This window comes from Agelaius tricolor, unplaced genomic scaffold (genome assembly GCF_023055355.1).
Source record: "Agelaius tricolor isolate 1412-34295 unplaced genomic scaffold, bAgeTri1.0.p SCAF_16, whole genome shotgun sequence".
Lineage (NCBI taxonomy): Eukaryota > Metazoa > Chordata > Aves > Passeriformes > Icteridae > Agelaius > Agelaius tricolor.
The window spans coordinates 1,127,932-1,143,679 of NW_027269276.1; the positions used below are offsets into that span (position 1 = coordinate 1,127,932).

The window sequence follows — 15,748 nt, forward strand, 5'->3', positions numbered from 1 at the left end:
ATGAAAAATCACGGAAGGAAAGTTGTACCATGGAAAAAATAACCCTTCAGGTTTATTCCCAATATTACAATTCCCAATTTTTAATTCCCAAACTCTTGGAATACAAAGAAAGACAAGAGCAGCTTTAAATGTGGAATTTTGGCTTGGAACTGGGAATAAATTCCCTCAACAATGAAAGAGAAAGGAATTTTCTGCACCTTTAAACAATCAAAATCCATGTTTTTCTTTAGAACAAACAAAGGGAAAAGCAGCTCTGGATTCCCAGAAATTCCTTTGAAATCCCAGCTTGTCCCAGCAATTGTTTTTTTTCCAGGAGAAAAGTCCTTTTCCAGTGGTTTTCAGCAGCACCAGGAGCAGAAATTCCATGAAAAGTTCCTGAAGATTCAGCCCAGGAGCCACCTCTGGACACACCTGGAAAGGAGAAGTTTAAACAGAGCTCCAATCAAATTCTGCCTCATTCCCAAGTCCCAAACATTTAAAAAAAGTTTGGAATATTAATTCCAATCAAGGGTTTCTCAGCCAATCCCAAACTTCCATCCTAAACCCCTTAAACATCCCAAAAAAGGAACATTTTGCAGTTTTCTTTTGCCAAAATTGGAATTTTTACCTGGAGTTGGATCCAGCTTTTCCTGTCCCATTCCCAGCACAGTTCCTGCTGGTTTTATCCATAATCCTGGAATTCTTCCATGCTCACAGCTGGGACTTTGTCTCCATCCTGTCCTGTAAAATACATTGATAAAATCAAGTTTCCCAAGGATTTCCAGCATTCCCTCGATGCTTTCTAACAGCACTTTGGGATTTTCCAGCCCTGCGTTTTCCAGGAAAAGCAGGAAGGGACAAACAGGGATTTTAGAAGGAATCAAAGCACTTTTTACCTGAGTTCTGCTCCAGCTGATAGGAACAGTTTGGAAATCCCAAATCACTGGAAAAGAGCAGCTCTGGGCTTGGATGCTCATCCTGCAGCACCTGGAAAAGGATCCGGGAGCAGGGAATGGTTTGGGATGGGAAGGAGCTTCAAGCTCATCCCAGTCCATGGGCTGGGATCATTCCCCCTATCCCAGGATGCTCTAAACCCACTCTGGACATCCCAGGGATGGAGCTCTGGGAATTCCAGCCCAGCCAGGAAACTCCTTCACAATATCCCACCCCAATCTCCCCTTTCCCAGTCTGAAGCCATTCCCTGTGTCCTGTCCCTTGTCCCAGTCCCTCTCCAGCTCTCCTGGAGCTCCTTTAGGCCCTGGAAAAGGTTTTGAGTATTCCTGGATCATTCCTTTTTCCAGCATTCCCAGCCTAGCTCCATCCCCATTCCCCTGTTCCTGAACTATCCCGTTTTCCATCAAAATTCCTGGGATTTGGCTTGGAAAGGACGTCAAACCCCTCCAGTTCCAACCCCAACACCTTCCCCTATATCCCAGGCTGCTCCAACCCGGCCTTGGGACATTCCAGGGATGGAGCAGCCCCAGCTCCTCTGGGAATTCCAGCCCAGCCAGGAATTCCTTCCCAAAATCCCATCTCAGTGTGCTCTCATCTAGCCTAATTCCATCCCCCTTACCCTGGCACTCCAAGGAAAAAAAACTCTCCCCATTTTTCCTGGGAACTGAAAGATTCCCGAGTTTGTCTCTGCTCCACCCCAGCACAGCCGGGCCCCGCTGCCCCTCAGGGACCATCCCGGGGAGATCCTCCCGCCCTTCCCTTCCCGGAGGCCCCAACCCTCCCGTTCCCCTCCGGAGCCGCTCCCAGCCCTCTGAGGGCGGCCCGGCCGCTCCCCGTCCCCTCAGCGCCGGACCCGCCCCGCCGGGTCCCGTCCCGGGGGGACCCTCCCGGTATTCCGGGCACGGGCAGCGCCTCCCGCTCCCCTCCGGAGCCGCTCCCAGCCGGCCGAGGCGGCCCCGGCCGCGGGAAGCCGCGTGAGGGCGGCCCGGCCGCTCCCCCTGCCCTCAGCAGCGCCGCCGCCCCTCCCTCGCCCGCTCGCTCCGCCCGCCGCTCGCGCTCCGCCCGCCCCCCGCCGCCGGGGCCCGCGCCATTGCCCGCGCCATTCCCGTGCCTCGCTCCGCACCTTTCCCTCCCTCCTGGCTGCGCGCCCCTGGCCGGGCGGCTCCGGTTTGGCCGCCGCTCCCCGCCCCGGCGCCTCCCCCAGGCTCGGGCGGGCGCAGGGCGCAGCGCGCACCGTGCCCGGCGCGGCGGAGCCGCGGCCGCTCCGTCCCCATCAGGCGGCAGCGCGGAATGAGCCTGGGCTCGGCGCCGGGCTGTCCCCCTGCCCGGCACAGCCGCTCCCCCATTGGCTTCCGCCGCGCCTCGCGCTGCTGATTGGCTGAGACGCGGCAGCGGCGCGCTCCGGTTGGCCGATCGCGCCGTCAATCCCGGCGGAGCCCCCAGAGCGCCCGCCCCCGCGGTTATCAGGTTAGTGCGCGCCGCGGTGCTGCGCTCGGGCTTCCGAGCGGCGCTGGGCGAGCCCGAGTCCCTCCGCGCCCCGCGATCGGGGGGCTCTGCACGGGGTCACTGCGCCAGCCGAGCCGCGCACCCTCCGCGCCTCCCGCCAGCCACGGACATGGACATGAAGAGAAGGATCCACTTAGAGCTGCGGAACAGGACGCCCTCAGATGTAAGCAATGCAATGCCAAAAAAAAAAAAATTAATGCTAATAACGCTAATGATGAGAATAATAAAAAGGCATCCCACAATTTTTTTTTTTTTTTTTTTTTGGCGGGGTGGAGCGTGCCAGGTGTTGGCGGGGCCGCTGCTGCCCTTGAGGTGCCTACCTGTGTGTGTGGGGGGGCTGTGCCCCCCGCTTTGGGGGGCGCGGGGCGCTCCGGGGACGTTCGGGGGCTCCCCGGGGCTCCTCCTGCCCGTGCCGGGCTGCGATGCCTCGGAGAGGGGCTGGCCGTGCATTAAATAAAAAATAAGTTGCTCGCTGCTCTCTCTCTCGGCGTGTTTAGTTGGCAAATATTTGTGCAGGGTGCTGGGCTAGGGAGAGGCAGGCAGGGACTGCGAGTGAGTTGCGAATGGTTTAGTTTAAAGTGCGTCTTCATTTCTTTGCAGTGATCAGGCAAGAGAGACTGGGGAGCCATATTTGTAACTTTGTAGTCCTCATGAACGCGCCCTTTCTCTCTCTCTCTCTCTCCCTCTCTCCAGATGCTGAGAAGATAAAAGGAAAGAATTTTGAAACCGACGCTTAGCGTTGGTTGGGTTTGGTTTGGGCTTTTTTTTTTTCCCTGTTGGTGTTTTTTTTTTTTTATTATTTTGCGGGCGATGGGGCATCGCCGCCGGTAGCGCGAGCGTTGAATAATAATCCTAATAATCATAAGAATAATGAAAAATAATATTGGAAGAAATGAACGCACTCTCCACCCCCTCCATCCCCACACACGCACAAAAAGGCTGGATGTGTGTGCGTGTTTTTCCTTCTTCCCCCTTTTCCCCCCCTTCCTTCCCCCGGGGCCGGACTTCAGGTTGTTGTTCCGCGTCTGGCGGAATAAACGGGGGACGGCGAAAAACTTTGGCAGGACAAAAAAAAAAAAAAAAAGCCTAACCAAAAAACAAAAACCCGACAAAACCCCCAAACAAACAAGAAAATAACGGGGGGAGGGGGGAGGAAAGAAGCGAAAAATAAGAAAATCACCCCAAAAAGAGTGGGCGGGAGGTGGCCGGGGGCAGGCGGGGCGCGAACCCGCGGCGGGGAAGCCCCTTCCCCTCATCCCCCCCCGCCCCGCCGGGCCCTCGGCGCTGCCCGGGGAGGCTTCACCGAGCCCCGGCCCCGCCGCGTCCCCCGAGCCGCCGGGGGCTGCGGGAAGGGGCGAGCGGGGGGCGAACGTACCTCAGCGGGCAGCGCCCGGGGCAGCGCGGCGGGACGCGGCGGCCGAACCGAGCGCGGTGTGCTCCGGGGAGGGGGGGGGACAAAGGCGGGCGCGGGGCGGCGGAAGCTGCGCTTTAAAGTTTAAAAACTCCTGGGCGAGCAGGAGGAGGAAGAGGAGGAGGACGGCGAGAGGAGGGAGGGAGGGAGCGGGGGGGACGACTCAACGGCAAACCCCGCGGTACAACCGCCATGGCCGGGGGGCTCCGTGAGGCGACCGCAGCGCAAGTAGGACGCGGCGCCATGTTCTATGCTGCCCCCCCGCCTTCCCCTCACGGCCGCCGCCTCCTCCTCCTCCTCCTCCCGCCGCTGCCGCTGCCTCGGCCGCGGGCGGCCCCGCGGGGCCGTGAGGGAGCCCCGCTGGCGCCGGGGCTGAGGCGCTGCGGAGGCTGCGGTGGGGCCCTCCCGACATGACGGGCAGCGCTGCCATTTTGTCGCCGGCCGCGGGGCGGGAGGAGATTCGTGAGGGCCGCGTTGGGGGTAAAAATAAAAAAAAAACCCAAAACAAGCTTTTAAAAAAATTGGGTTTTCTTGACTATTTGGGGCACCGGGAGGTCCGAACGGGGCCGGGGGAGCACCGGGAGGAGCCCCGCGGCTCCCTCGGGTGAGGAGCGCGGAGCGGGGAATCCGCCTCCTTCCTGGGCAGGGCCCTGTGGGGAGGCAGCATTGGGCTTGGGAAGTGTTTTGCTCCTTTTCATCCTGTTTTTTCTTATTTTTCTCGGTTTTTTTTTTCATGAGTTTTCCCCTAATTTCTAAAGAGTTTTCTATTTTTGCTCATTTTTGCCCCCATATCGCCTCACCACCCACATCGCTGGAGGTTTCTTCCCCATTTTAAACGCTGGTTTAAAACCAGCCTCCAAAGGGACAAACTCAATTTTCTCCTCTTTTCCATGCTTGCATTTTGTGCTGTTTCCGCTCATTTTTGTCTAACGCCAAAAAAAAAGTTGGGGAAACTCGGAGCTGGAGGGAGTTCCCTGCTCCTCAGGGCTGGGAATGGGCAGCAGGGAGCTGGAAAATCGGGAAAATTTCACCTTTCACCGCTTGGTTTTCCTTGTAAATTTCAGTAAATTTCCTTGTAAATTTCATCAATTGGTGCCCCCAAAGAGTTCTAAATCCAAAGTTTTCCAGGTTTTTAGGCAGAGAGAGATGGAAATTCCAGTTGGGAATGTTGTTGTGTTCTAAGCTGTGTGCACGTGTGTTTTAGGGAATGAAGTTTGTGAGACGGATTTTGTTCCTTTAAAATATTAAAGGAAAATCCTGCTAATTCCACCCTCTGGAATTGGGATTTGGCAGGAATATTGATGCCCGAGTCATTTATTCTTGGATTTTAGGAAGTTTTGGGTGGGCAGGGTGAGTTTGGGACTTGTTTACCTTGATTTTGAGTGTTTGTCCTTATTATTTCCCAATTTCATGTGGAATAGCAAGAAATCCTGGGAAAATCTCCCTGAGTTTTGGGAATCTCCTTGAATTCTGTGCTACTTTTTGATTTAAATCCTGAAAATCAGAATTAAATCTTTGGATGTGCATGGGGTTTTGTGCTTCTTCCTGAGTTTCTTTGGGATATTTTCCACCTGTATCTCCTATTTTTCCATGGAATTCTGGGCTTTTTCATTGGGTAATCCCAGAAAGTCACATCCTGATGAATAAAACATCCTAAAAATATGCTCAGGTGGATTCTGTGGAGAAATTCCTTCCTCAGTCTCGTTTTTATTGTTTAATTTTTTAAATTTTCCCTTTTTTTTAACATTAATTCAGTGTCAGGAAAAAAAGTGGATTTTCCTCCTGGAAAACTGGGAAATTTTGGATGTTCAGGCAATTTTTTTCCCAGATATTCCCACTTTTTATCCCGTTAAATTTATGAATCACAGCAAAACTGTGATTTTTATTTCTCTTATTAATTGATCCCCGATGGAATCCCCATGGATTGGAGGGAAGGAGAGACTTTGGCTTTTTTCCTGGTTTTTCCTGGAAAAAAGGGAGGATTAGCCAAGAATCTTCCTAAAATTCCTTCCGAATGCCAGGGGAGGCTCAGGTGGGACATCGGCAGGAATTTTTTCATGGGAAAGGTGGATAAACACTGGAATGGAGAGCCCTTGTGGCATTCCCATCCCTGGAAGCGTCCAGGAAATTCCTGGATGCGACACTTGGAGCTCTGGGATCAGGCACAGCTTGGACTCGGTCCTGGATGCCTTTTCCAACCCCAGGGATCCCGGAAGGCTGGGAGTTGAGATTCCTGGTGGGGTTTTCCAAGGAAGTTGCAGCAGAGCAGGAATTCCAATTGGAAATTTGGGAAAGCCAGGATGAGTTTGGAGTCCAGGTGGAAATTCCTTGGATGCGAGTTTGGCGTTCCTGGGAAAGGTTTAATCCAGAGAGGTTGGATTGATGGCTGCATTCCATTGATTCTTCCGAGTCTTTTCCGAGGATTCCCTTGATTCCAGGCTGGAATTCCAGCTGGATGAGCTGGTGTGAAAGAGGCGGGAATGGGGTGTGTTCCCAAGGATCCTGGCTTTCCTCAGGAATCCTGGATTCCTTGGATCCACCTGGGAACTGCTGAAGGGAACGGGATTTCTTGGCCAGGGGGAATTCCCATAAACTGGAGCTTGGAGAAATCCCAGGAAATTCCCGGGAAGCCCCGGCAGCCGCGGTGCTGCTTCCATCCGTAGAGGTGCTATTGGAATTCTGCTCCCGATCCCAGTATCCGTGTTAACTCCATCCAGTCCCTTCCCTGCCTGTGCTGTGGGATTCTCCAGGCTGGATGATTCCTGGGATTTCCATGGAGTTGGGCTGCTGGATTTCCTGGGAATTGGGTCGTGTTCCGTGGCCATTTTCCAGCACTGTCTTTCCCTGCCCCGGGATTTTTGGGATTCTCTTCCCGGCACATTCCCAGCCAAGAGATGCTCATGGATAACTGGTTGGAAATCAATTTATCCCATCTCGGATATTCCCAATGGGAATTTGGTATTCCCAAGAAAGATTTAATCTGGAGAAGTGGTGGGATTGGATTGGTGGCGGGATTCCATGGCTTAGTGGTGTTTTCCAAGGATTCTCTGATTCCAGGTTGGAATTCCTCTGGGGTGAGCTGGTGTGAAAGAGGTGGGAATGGCGCATTCCCAAGGATCCTGGCTTTCCTCAGGAATCAGTTTATCCCATCTGGGATATTCCCAAAAAAGCCCCGGAGGGCTGTATCCACATCCCAAATCCCATGGGGTCTGGGGAAGGAATTCCATCCACTGTTTATCCCGGGGCAGGAAAAGGCTGGAAAACCTTGGGAATTCTCCCTTCCCTGTGTAATGGGATCCTGCTCCAGGTCAGCTCCTCATTCCCGAGCGGCAGCAGCAGCTGAGGATCCCCCTGGGATGGGAATCCCATGGAATGGGAATCCCCAGTGGCCACGGGCCATGGCACCTGCTGCCCTCCCTGCCCTGGGCAGAATTCCAAGGGCTCTGGAAAACCTGGGAGAGCTCTGGAGCGGTGGCCGAGCGGACACAGAGCAGCTGCCGGGAGATATTCTGTGGAATCCTTCCCTGTTTCCCACCGGGAATGGCACCGCTCTGGGCTGCCATGGGGTTGGATCCTGGAGAGCTTGGAATTGCAGCTGGAATTCAATTAATTAATTATTTCAGTTGAGTTCTTGAGCTCGGGTGTTTTAAAATGGAATGATCTCGGAGCAGGGATCGGCTCCCTGGAGCCTTTGGAGCAGCTCCGGTAATCCCGGGATTGAGTAGGAAGCTCATCCAAGCTTTTGTTGGTCTGGCCGCATTCCAGGTGGGATTGGAATGGGTAATCCAGAGAATTTCTCACCTCCGGTTGGAATTTTTGGGGGAGACAAATCCTTGGAACAAGTTCCCTGTTAGAGATGCTGTGGAAAGTGATGGCCTCTCCCAAGGCTGCTTCTGCTCCTTGGAATTCTGAGATTGTATGGAGTGGGAATGTGCCATGGAAGGCAGAGATGCCTGTGGGGCGTTGGGAAAAATCCCACAAATCCAGTTCCTCCTCCTTTCCTTGGGGAACCCTCCTGGATTTCCTTGGGGGTTCTTAGGGCATGGAACCATCCTGGAATTTTGTCTGGAATGCTGTTCTTTCCAGGGATTCAGGGAGTTAACACTGGCACCATGTTGCTCTTGGGAAAGGCTGGGAATGTGCTCTGCTCTTCCCAAACTGTCTCTGAATTTATCCAAGCTTTCCAAACACGGCGTCTTGGATTCTCTATGGATTTGTTGGATTTGTGCCTTTACCCAGTGCCGGAAACAGGGAAAAGAGGGAACGTGGAGTTTGTGCACCAAACTTCCTGGAAAGCGGGGAGGAAACAACCTTCCGTAAAAAATTCCATGGAGAGGTGGGAATGGGATGATCTTTAACGTCCCTTCCAACCCAAAACATTCCAAGATTCTAAAAAAATACAAATTAAAAGGGAAAAAAAAGGCAGTTGGGTCATCGGCCTTCGTGCTAAGGGATTTTCCTTTGTATCCAAGACTATTTCCAGCTCTCCCTTAAATCTCCGCTCTACACCTGAGGGAATTGCTGTCTAATTCACTGGTTTTCTGTGCAATTCCCTGGTTTCCGTGCTGAGGGAGGAGGGAGGGATGGATATCCCACCTCCTGGATCAGGGCTGGAGCTGTTTGTCCCTCAGTGTGAGCTCTGGGCTCGATCCCTTCCCGCCATTCCCGCTCCCCTCAGCTCCTGAAATTCCTCTGAGGAATTACCAAATCCCTCTGAGGCAAAACCCAACTGGGGCTTCTCGGCGAGGATCCCGAGCCCTCCTGGCTCCGTGTCTGGGGGTGCTGGGATGAGATAACGGAGCAGGGACACAGATAAGGAGGATTCGCCTCCATTGCACTTTTCCCGCCTTTTTTTTTTTTTGGCGGGAACTCTGGGTGTGTGTGGAGAACGTGAAGGGAAAAAAAAGCTGTTTATCCCAAATGGATCTTCTGGAGAATCCTGATAATTAAACACCATTGAGAGATGAGATCCATGAATTATCCACCTAAATTTCAACCCAATGAGTAATTTGGGAACTTATTTTGAGAATTTTGGGGGCTTTTTCCGTCACATGAGGGGAAAAACGTCTTTATCCCCAAATGGATCCTCTGGAGAATCCTGATAATTAAACACTGTCGAGGGAAAATATCCACTTATTTTCCTTATTTTGGGGGGTTTTCTATCTAAATTTCACCCCAGTGAGTGGTTTGGGAGTTTATTTTGGGAATTTTGGGATTGTTTTTACCCTCAGTGTGTGGGATCAGGAGCACTGCCTCGATCTTGGCTTTCTTCTCAACACAACCCCAAACTCCTGTGTTTCTCTGCTGAAAACCTCCTGATTCTTGCGAATTCCCTGGAATTCCTTCTATTCTTCCTTGATTTCTTCCCTTTGCAGGTGAAAGAGCTCGTTCTGGACAACTGCAGGTCGTACGAAGGGAAAATTGAGGGCCTCACGGATGAGTTTGAGGAGCTGGAATTCCTCAGCACAATCAACGTCGGCTTAACCTCAGTTGCAAACTTACCAAAGTTAAACAAACTTAAGAAGGTAAATCCCACCTCCCCGAGCCAAATCCCTCCTTTTCCCCTTCTCTGCGTTTGGAAAAGTGGCTGGAAACGGGATCAAAGGGGATTTTTGAGGATGTTTTTTTGGGCCTTTGCAGCTCGAGCTGAGCGACAACAGAATCTCAGGAGGCCTGGAAGTGTTGGCAGAGAAGTGTCCGAACCTCACGCACCTAAACCTAAGCGGCAACAAAATTAAAGATCTCGGGACAATAGAACCTCTGGTGAGTCGGGATTGCTCCTGGGAATGGGATTCATCCCATTCCAAACCCTTGGAATTCCTTCCTGTATCCCAGGTTGCTCCAAGCCCGGCCTTGGGCGCTTCCAGGGAATGTAATTCCTGGAGTGCGTGCCAGGGTCTTTTCCCCCTCATTCCTTCCCAAAATCCCAGTTATTCCTGCCCCCTGCATCCCAAGCCCTGGGGAGTTGGTTTTGCTCCAAGCAATGGGATTCATCCCGTTCCAAAACCTTGGAATTCCTTCCTGTATCCCAGGTTGCTCCAAGCCCGGCCTTGGGCGCTTCCAGGGAATGTCACTCCTGGACTCTGTGCCAAATCCTCCCCGTCATTCCTTCCCAAAATCCCAGCGAATCCCGGGATCCAGGCCGCATCCCAAGTCCCTGTTCCCGGTGAGCCGCTGCTTCCCTCTAGTGGCTGCCGGGCCGGGCTCCCCCGTTCCCGGCGGGAATCGCCGCAGCTTCCCAGGATTCCGCAGGCTCTGGATCCATCTCCAGGCACTACAATTCCCATGAAAATCCTTCCAGGAGCAGCTCCTTCCTGGATCTCCTTTCCTGCGGCACAGGGAAAAGGCAGAGCTGCTAAACTCATGGAGAAGCCTGGAAGTGCTCCCATCTCTCCCGGTTTTCCAATTCCCAGGCCTTTTTCCCAAGTGCTTTCCACATAAAGGGAAGGGAGATATTCCTTATCCATGGATAAGCCTTGATACAAATACTCAATTCCTTTGGATTTTATTTTTAGGATTTCCAAGTTCTGTAAGCAGTGCAGACTTCGCAAAAAAGAATTCCACAAAACCCCCAGGAATTAAATTCCTATTCCATTTCTATGTGGTTTTTTCATTTTCCGTAGTCTAGGGAAAAATAATTGCATTTTTCAAACCTCTTATCAGAGTTCTTGTGTCCAAGTGCTCCATTCCTGCTTCCATCTGCAAGAATTCATTTGGGATAATTCCCTGGGCATCAGCTATTCCTGGATCTGGCTCCTTTGGGATAATTCCCTGCATTCAGTTATTCCTTTGGATTTGGGAGCTGCAGGACTCCAGGGACAGCCTTTCTCATCCCAAATCCCAAATGAAGTTGGGATTTCCAAGCCGTTTTTTCCTGGATTAAGGGTGGAAATTCCAGAGGGAGCTGGTTGGGAAAGGGGGGAGCAGTTGGCTTATTCCAAGGTCAGGCAGTTTGGGAATTTGGGGTATTTTTTTATAAAGATTCCCCTTCTTTTTCCCTATGCCTGCTGCTCTCCAGGGAGCCCAAAACACCCCTGGGAATCCCTTGAGCACATTCCCCGCGGGCTCCTTGCCTTTGGAGAGAATTCCCGCGCTAGCGAACCTCCCAAATCGCTTTGCTTTCCCAGAAAAAGTTGGAAAACCTGAAGAGCTTAGACCTGTTCAACTGTGAGGTGACCAACTTGAACGACTACAGAGAAAACGTGTTCAAGCTGCTGCCGCAGCTGACGTACCTGGACGGCTACGACCAGGACGACAAGGAGGCGCCCGACTCCGACGCCGAGGGATACGTGGAGGGGCTGGACGACGAGGAGGAGGATGAGGATGGTACAGGAACGGGAACCGGGAGCGATGGGGGAATGAGGGGATGGAGTTCAGGGAATTGAGGGGAAAGAGGTGAGGATATTGAGAGGAGGGAATGAGGAAAGGAATGAGGGGAAGGGATGAGGGAAAGGACCTCGGTGTCCTGAGGGAAAGAGGGGAAGGAGTTGAGGGAATTGAGAGAAGGGATGAGGAAAAGGACCTCGGTGTCCTGAGGGAATCAGAGAAGGGACCTGAGGGAATTGAGGGGAGGGATGAGGGAGTTGAGGGGAGGGATCAGGAAAAGGACCTTGGTGTCCTGGGGAAATGAGGGAAGGAACCTGAGGGAAAGAGGGGAAGGAGTTGAGGGAATTGAGGGGAGGGATGAGGGAAAGGACCACAGTGTCCTGAGGGAATGAGGGTAAGATACCAAGGAAAGATCTTGGTATCCCAAAGGAATGAGGAAAAGGACCCCAGTGTCCTGAGGGAACCAGGGAAGGGACCTGAGGGAAAGAGGGGAAGGAGTTGAGGGAATTGAGGGGAAGGAGTGAGGGGATGAGGGGAGGGATAGGGAATGAGGAGGAGTGAGGGAATTGAGGGGAGGGAAGGGAGGGAGTTGAGGGGAAGGAATGAGGGAAGGGATGAGGGAATTGAGGGGAGGGATGAGGGAAAGGACCTCGGTGTCCTGAGGGAATCAGGGAAGGGACCTGAGGGAATGAGGGGAAGGATCTTGGTGTCCCAAAGGAATGAGGGAAAGGACCTCAGTGTCCTGAGGGAATCAGGGGAAGGAGTGAGGGAAATGAAATGGAGGGAATTAGGGAAAGGACCTTATTGTCCTGAAGGAACAGTGGGAGAAGGATCTCTATGTCCTGAGGGAATGAGGGGAAGGAATCAGGGAAAGGAGCTGCATGTCTCAAGGAAATGAGGGAATGAGGGGAAGGAATGAGTGAGGGAATTGAGGAAAGGAGTTAGGGAATGAGGGAAGGGATCTCAGTGTCCCAAAGGAATGAGGGAATGAGGGAAAGGGCCTGAAGGAATAAGGGGGAAGGAGCTGGGTGTCCTGAGGGAGTGGTGGGAAGGAGCTGGGCATGGCCTGAAGGAGCAACTTCCTCAGTTTTATCCCTAGTGAAAGACCGGGACGACAAGGAAGCGCCGGATTCCGACGCCGAGGGATACGTGGAAGGGCTGGATGACGAGGAGGAGGATGAGGATGGTACGTGGGATGTGCTCCATGGGATTCCTGCATCCCAAAGGAATGCAGGGAGGAGTGGCAGGGCCTGGAAAATCCCATCCCTCCATCAGGGAATGGAGGGGTGGGATCGGGAAGGGTCTGAAGCAATTACGGGAACAGGGATGAGCATGGATGAGAGGGAACATCCTGGAACTGTAGAAATCCTCATGGAAAAGGGTTTCCGTGGGCACGGAAAAAAGCAGGAATTGGGGAGCTGCTCCATGAGGGAAGTGCATGGAAAACACTGGGGAGCTGCAGTGAATCTGTGCCGGGAACTGAGGAAGGAACAGCCTGGAATTCCAGGGAATCCCAGTGCTGTAGGCACCGCCTTTCCCTGGCTGCCCCTGGAGCCATCCCAGGATGAGGATCCGGCTGATCCCAGGGAATTTGCTGGATTCTCCCATCCCAGCAGCACAGCAGAAAAGCTGGATATGCACTTTTCCCGGGAATGCTGAGTGGGAACTCTGGGAAGGTTCCCAAAAGCTCTCAAACACATGGAAAACACTCCAGGGGCTCGGCACTTCCCGGTTTTCTGCTGGGAGTTTTGGGAATTGCCTAAAAGGCTGGAATTTTGTGTCCGTGGAAAGGCTCCTTATGGATGATGGGAAAGTTCTGCTCCATCCATTCCTGGAAAAGCTGGGATTTCCCAGCTCCCAAATCCTTGGGAATAGTGGGAAGTGGAGCAGCTGGAGCAACTCCAACCCTGCATTCCCTGACAATCCTGTGCTACCCCTAAGGAATTCTCTGCTTGCATTCCCAAAGTTTGGGTGGAACTATTCCAAAAAGCCTCAACTTTTTCCATGGATTTTGTTTTTCCAGAGGAGGAATATGACGACGACGCTCAGGTAGTGGAGGATGAGGAGGACGAGGAGGAGGAGGAGGAAGGGGAGGAGGAGGACGTGAGCGGAGAGGAGGAGGTGAGCCTTGGAATTCCACCTCGGGAATCCGCGGGATCCGGCTGGGAGAGGCTGGGCAGGAAATCCGGGATTTGAGGAATTTTAGGATTCGCTTTGTGCTGGGGTGGATGAGGGATGGGGTGGGGGGGAAAAGTGGGATTGAGGGGGAAAAATGGGATTACAGGGGGGGGAAATGGGGTTGGAGGAAGGAAAATGGGATTTTGGGAGGGAAAATGCAATTGGGGGAGAGAAAAAAGGGAAAGGGGAGAGTGGGATTGGAGGAAGGAAAATGGGATGGGAAAGGGGAAGACAGAATTCCAGGAATTTGTTTTCCCTCTCCTCCAGCCCTGAATCCTCTCCTGCCCCTCTGGAATGTTCCTGAGCCTCCTCAATTCTGCTTGGAGCCTCTGGATCAATCCAGCTTTTCCCATTCCCATAAATCCCACTGCAGTTTTCCTAAACTTGGGAATGGCACATTCCCACACCTTCCGAGCTCCAGCTCAGGGATCGATTCCCTGGGATTTCAGTGCCAGCTCCTGCTATTCCATAAAAAACGGGAATACTGGGAAGTGGCTCCTTGCTGAGGACATTCCAAGGACTTTCCCTCCCTGGAAGCTGGGATATTGGGAAAGTTCCTGGGCTGATCCCAAGCTTTACATCCCGGTTTTTCCCGGAATTCCAGGAGGACGAGGAAGGCTACAACGACGGTGAGGTGGACGATGAGGAGGACGAGGAGGAGCCTGGTACGGAACCAATCCCACTTTTCCTGAGGAAAAACCACCTCAATTCCGTGGAAAATGGAATTCCCGGAAAAGCAGCAATGTGGCTCCTGGAATAATAATGGGAATTTTTTCTTTTTTCCAGAGGAAGAGCGGGGCCAGAAGAGGAAACGAGAGCCTGAGGATGACGGGGATGAGGACGACTGAGCAGCTTTTCCCTGGAAAAAATTCCCTCTTGTGATTTGACTGTTTTTATCCCGGAATTCCCCCTTTTCCCACTCCCGACCCTTTGGATTTCCTTTTCTTTTCCTGTTTTTTTTTGTTTTGGTTTTTTTTTTTTTTTTTTGTTTTTTTTTTTTTTCCGGATTGTAACGTTGCTGTGGGAACCGAGCGGGAGCAGCGAGGGTGGGAAGGGAATAAAATCCTATTTTTACTGCCGCTCCTCCTCCGATTCTTTGGGAATTTTTTCCTTGGATCCTTTTCCTTGAATCCCTGGAACTGCGAGAGTTGAGTAGGAACCGAGTTGGGAATTCTCGGAGCAGAGCTTGGACATCTCGGAAGCAAAACAAGGAGAGAACCGACTTGAAATCCATGGATGAGCCGGGATTTTCCCACCTCTGCCATTCCCAAATCCACGTTTTTTTTGGGAATGGCAGCCGGGCCTCCTCCCTGGGGTGGCAATGGTGCCTTGCTCCATGGGGGTTTTTTTGGGAATACTGCCATTTCCAGCCCCTTTTCCCAACTTTGGGAATTCCCTCTTTGTAAATAGTGATCAAACATTGATTTTTTTGGGAATGTTGGATTTTTTGGGATGGGTTCAGAGCTGGTGACTTTGCGATCCCTGTGTGTTGTGTGTTCTCAGTTTTCCTTTAATTTGGGAGGGAATTTTAGGTTTTTTAGGAAGTTTTTTTTTATTTTGGGGGTTTTTAGGGGAATTTTTGGGGATTTTCATGGCTCCAGTGCAGCCAAATCCCTGGAAATGGCAGGCATGAAAAAAAAAAATGGGGATCCCTACAAAAAATATCCCAAATTCCCAAATTTCCCGACCTTGGAAATAAACCAACTCCTCCCCTGTTTCCCAATCAGCTCCTTCTGGAATTTCTGCCCCAATCCAGGAAAAAAACACTTGGAAAATCCCAATTTTTTCACCTAGAAAGCCAGGAATTCCAGGAGAAATGCCTGAAATTCCATGGAAATTCCTGAAAATTGTATTTTCTTACCTTGTGGGAGGCAAAAAACAAGGGAAATCCTTGGGGAATGTACAGATCCTGCGGGAAAAATCCCTTTGGAAGTGACTTGGATTTCCTAGGAAAGCTTCCGTGTGTAGAAATCCAGCGGCTCCAGGTTTTTTTGGGAATTTGGGGGCCCGGCAGAGCCACCTTTGGAGTTTTTGTCTGTTTGGCTTTGAGGAATTTCAATAAAGCTTTTGATACAAATCCGGCCTCTGGAATTCTTTCTGGGAAAATAAGGATTAGCACCCCTGGAAAAGTGGGGGTTCCCACATCTTTTTTAGTACCCTAAAAAGAAGGAATTGCAGCTCTAGAAAAATGGGAATTCCCGGTGTTTTCAGCCCCTTCGGCTCCCTAAAATCCTTTGCATGAAGCCCAGGGAGAGGCTGGGGAGCTCCTGGAATGTTTTCCCTCGGGAATGGGGGGTTCTGGGGGGGTTATCCCAGGAAAACTGGAGCCTTTCTCCTGGGAAATCCTCTCCCAGCTTTGCCAGGCTGGGAAGAAGGAGCCCCTGGATCCCAGGT

General features: G+C 52.1%; 1 protein-coding gene and 1 long non-coding RNA gene across 5 annotated transcripts; one reads left to right on the forward strand and one right to left on the reverse strand.

Moving 5' to 3' along the window:
* Positions 1-22: 22 nt before the first annotated feature.
* Positions 23-4,140, reverse strand: LOC139596690 (uncharacterized). Of its 3 annotated transcripts, XR_011681406.1 has the most exons (5): positions 3,815-4,140; positions 2,760-3,135; positions 876-966; positions 608-720; positions 23-411 (listed from the first exon to the last, which is right to left on the reverse strand). It is a non-coding gene; the product is annotated as an uncharacterized lncRNA (long non-coding RNA). The 3 variants fall into 3 exon arrangements; XR_011681405.1 differs by lacking the exons at positions 2,760-3,135; positions 3,815-4,140 and adding an exon at positions 2,057-2,234; XR_011681407.1 differs by lacking the exons at positions 2,760-3,135; positions 3,815-4,140 and adding an exon at positions 1,787-1,948.
* Positions 2,396-15,431, forward strand: ANP32A (acidic nuclear phosphoprotein 32 family member A). 2 transcript variants are annotated; one of them, XM_071441113.1, is made up of 8 exons: positions 2,396-2,602; positions 9,226-9,375; positions 9,491-9,613; positions 10,978-11,176; positions 12,264-12,362; positions 13,200-13,297; positions 13,959-14,019; positions 14,141-15,431. In XM_071441113.1, the coding sequence occupies exons 1-8, from the start codon at positions 2,549-2,551 to the stop codon at positions 14,200-14,202; spliced, it is 846 nt and encodes a 281-aa protein (XP_071297214.1). In that variant the 5' UTR covers positions 2,396-2,548; the 3' UTR covers positions 14,203-15,431. The 2 variants fall into 2 exon arrangements, with proteins under 2 accessions (XP_071297214.1, XP_071297215.1); XM_071441114.1 differs by having other exon boundaries at positions 12,276-12,362.
* The last annotated feature ends 317 nt before the right edge of the window (positions 15,432-15,748 follow it).

Coding starts and splice junctions, on each gene's coding strand:
- ANP32A (XM_071441113.1), top strand. CDS start 2,549: ATGGACATGAAGAGAAGGATCCACTTAGAGCTGCGGAACAGGACGCCC. Junction 13,298..13,958: donor ACGTGAGCGGAGAGGAGGAG/GTGAGCCTTGGA, acceptor CCGGAATTCCAG/GAGGACGAGGAAGGCTACAA. Junction 14,020..14,140: donor GGAGGACGAGGAGGAGCCTG/GTACGGAACCAA, acceptor TCTTTTTTCCAG/AGGAAGAGCGGGGCCAGAAG.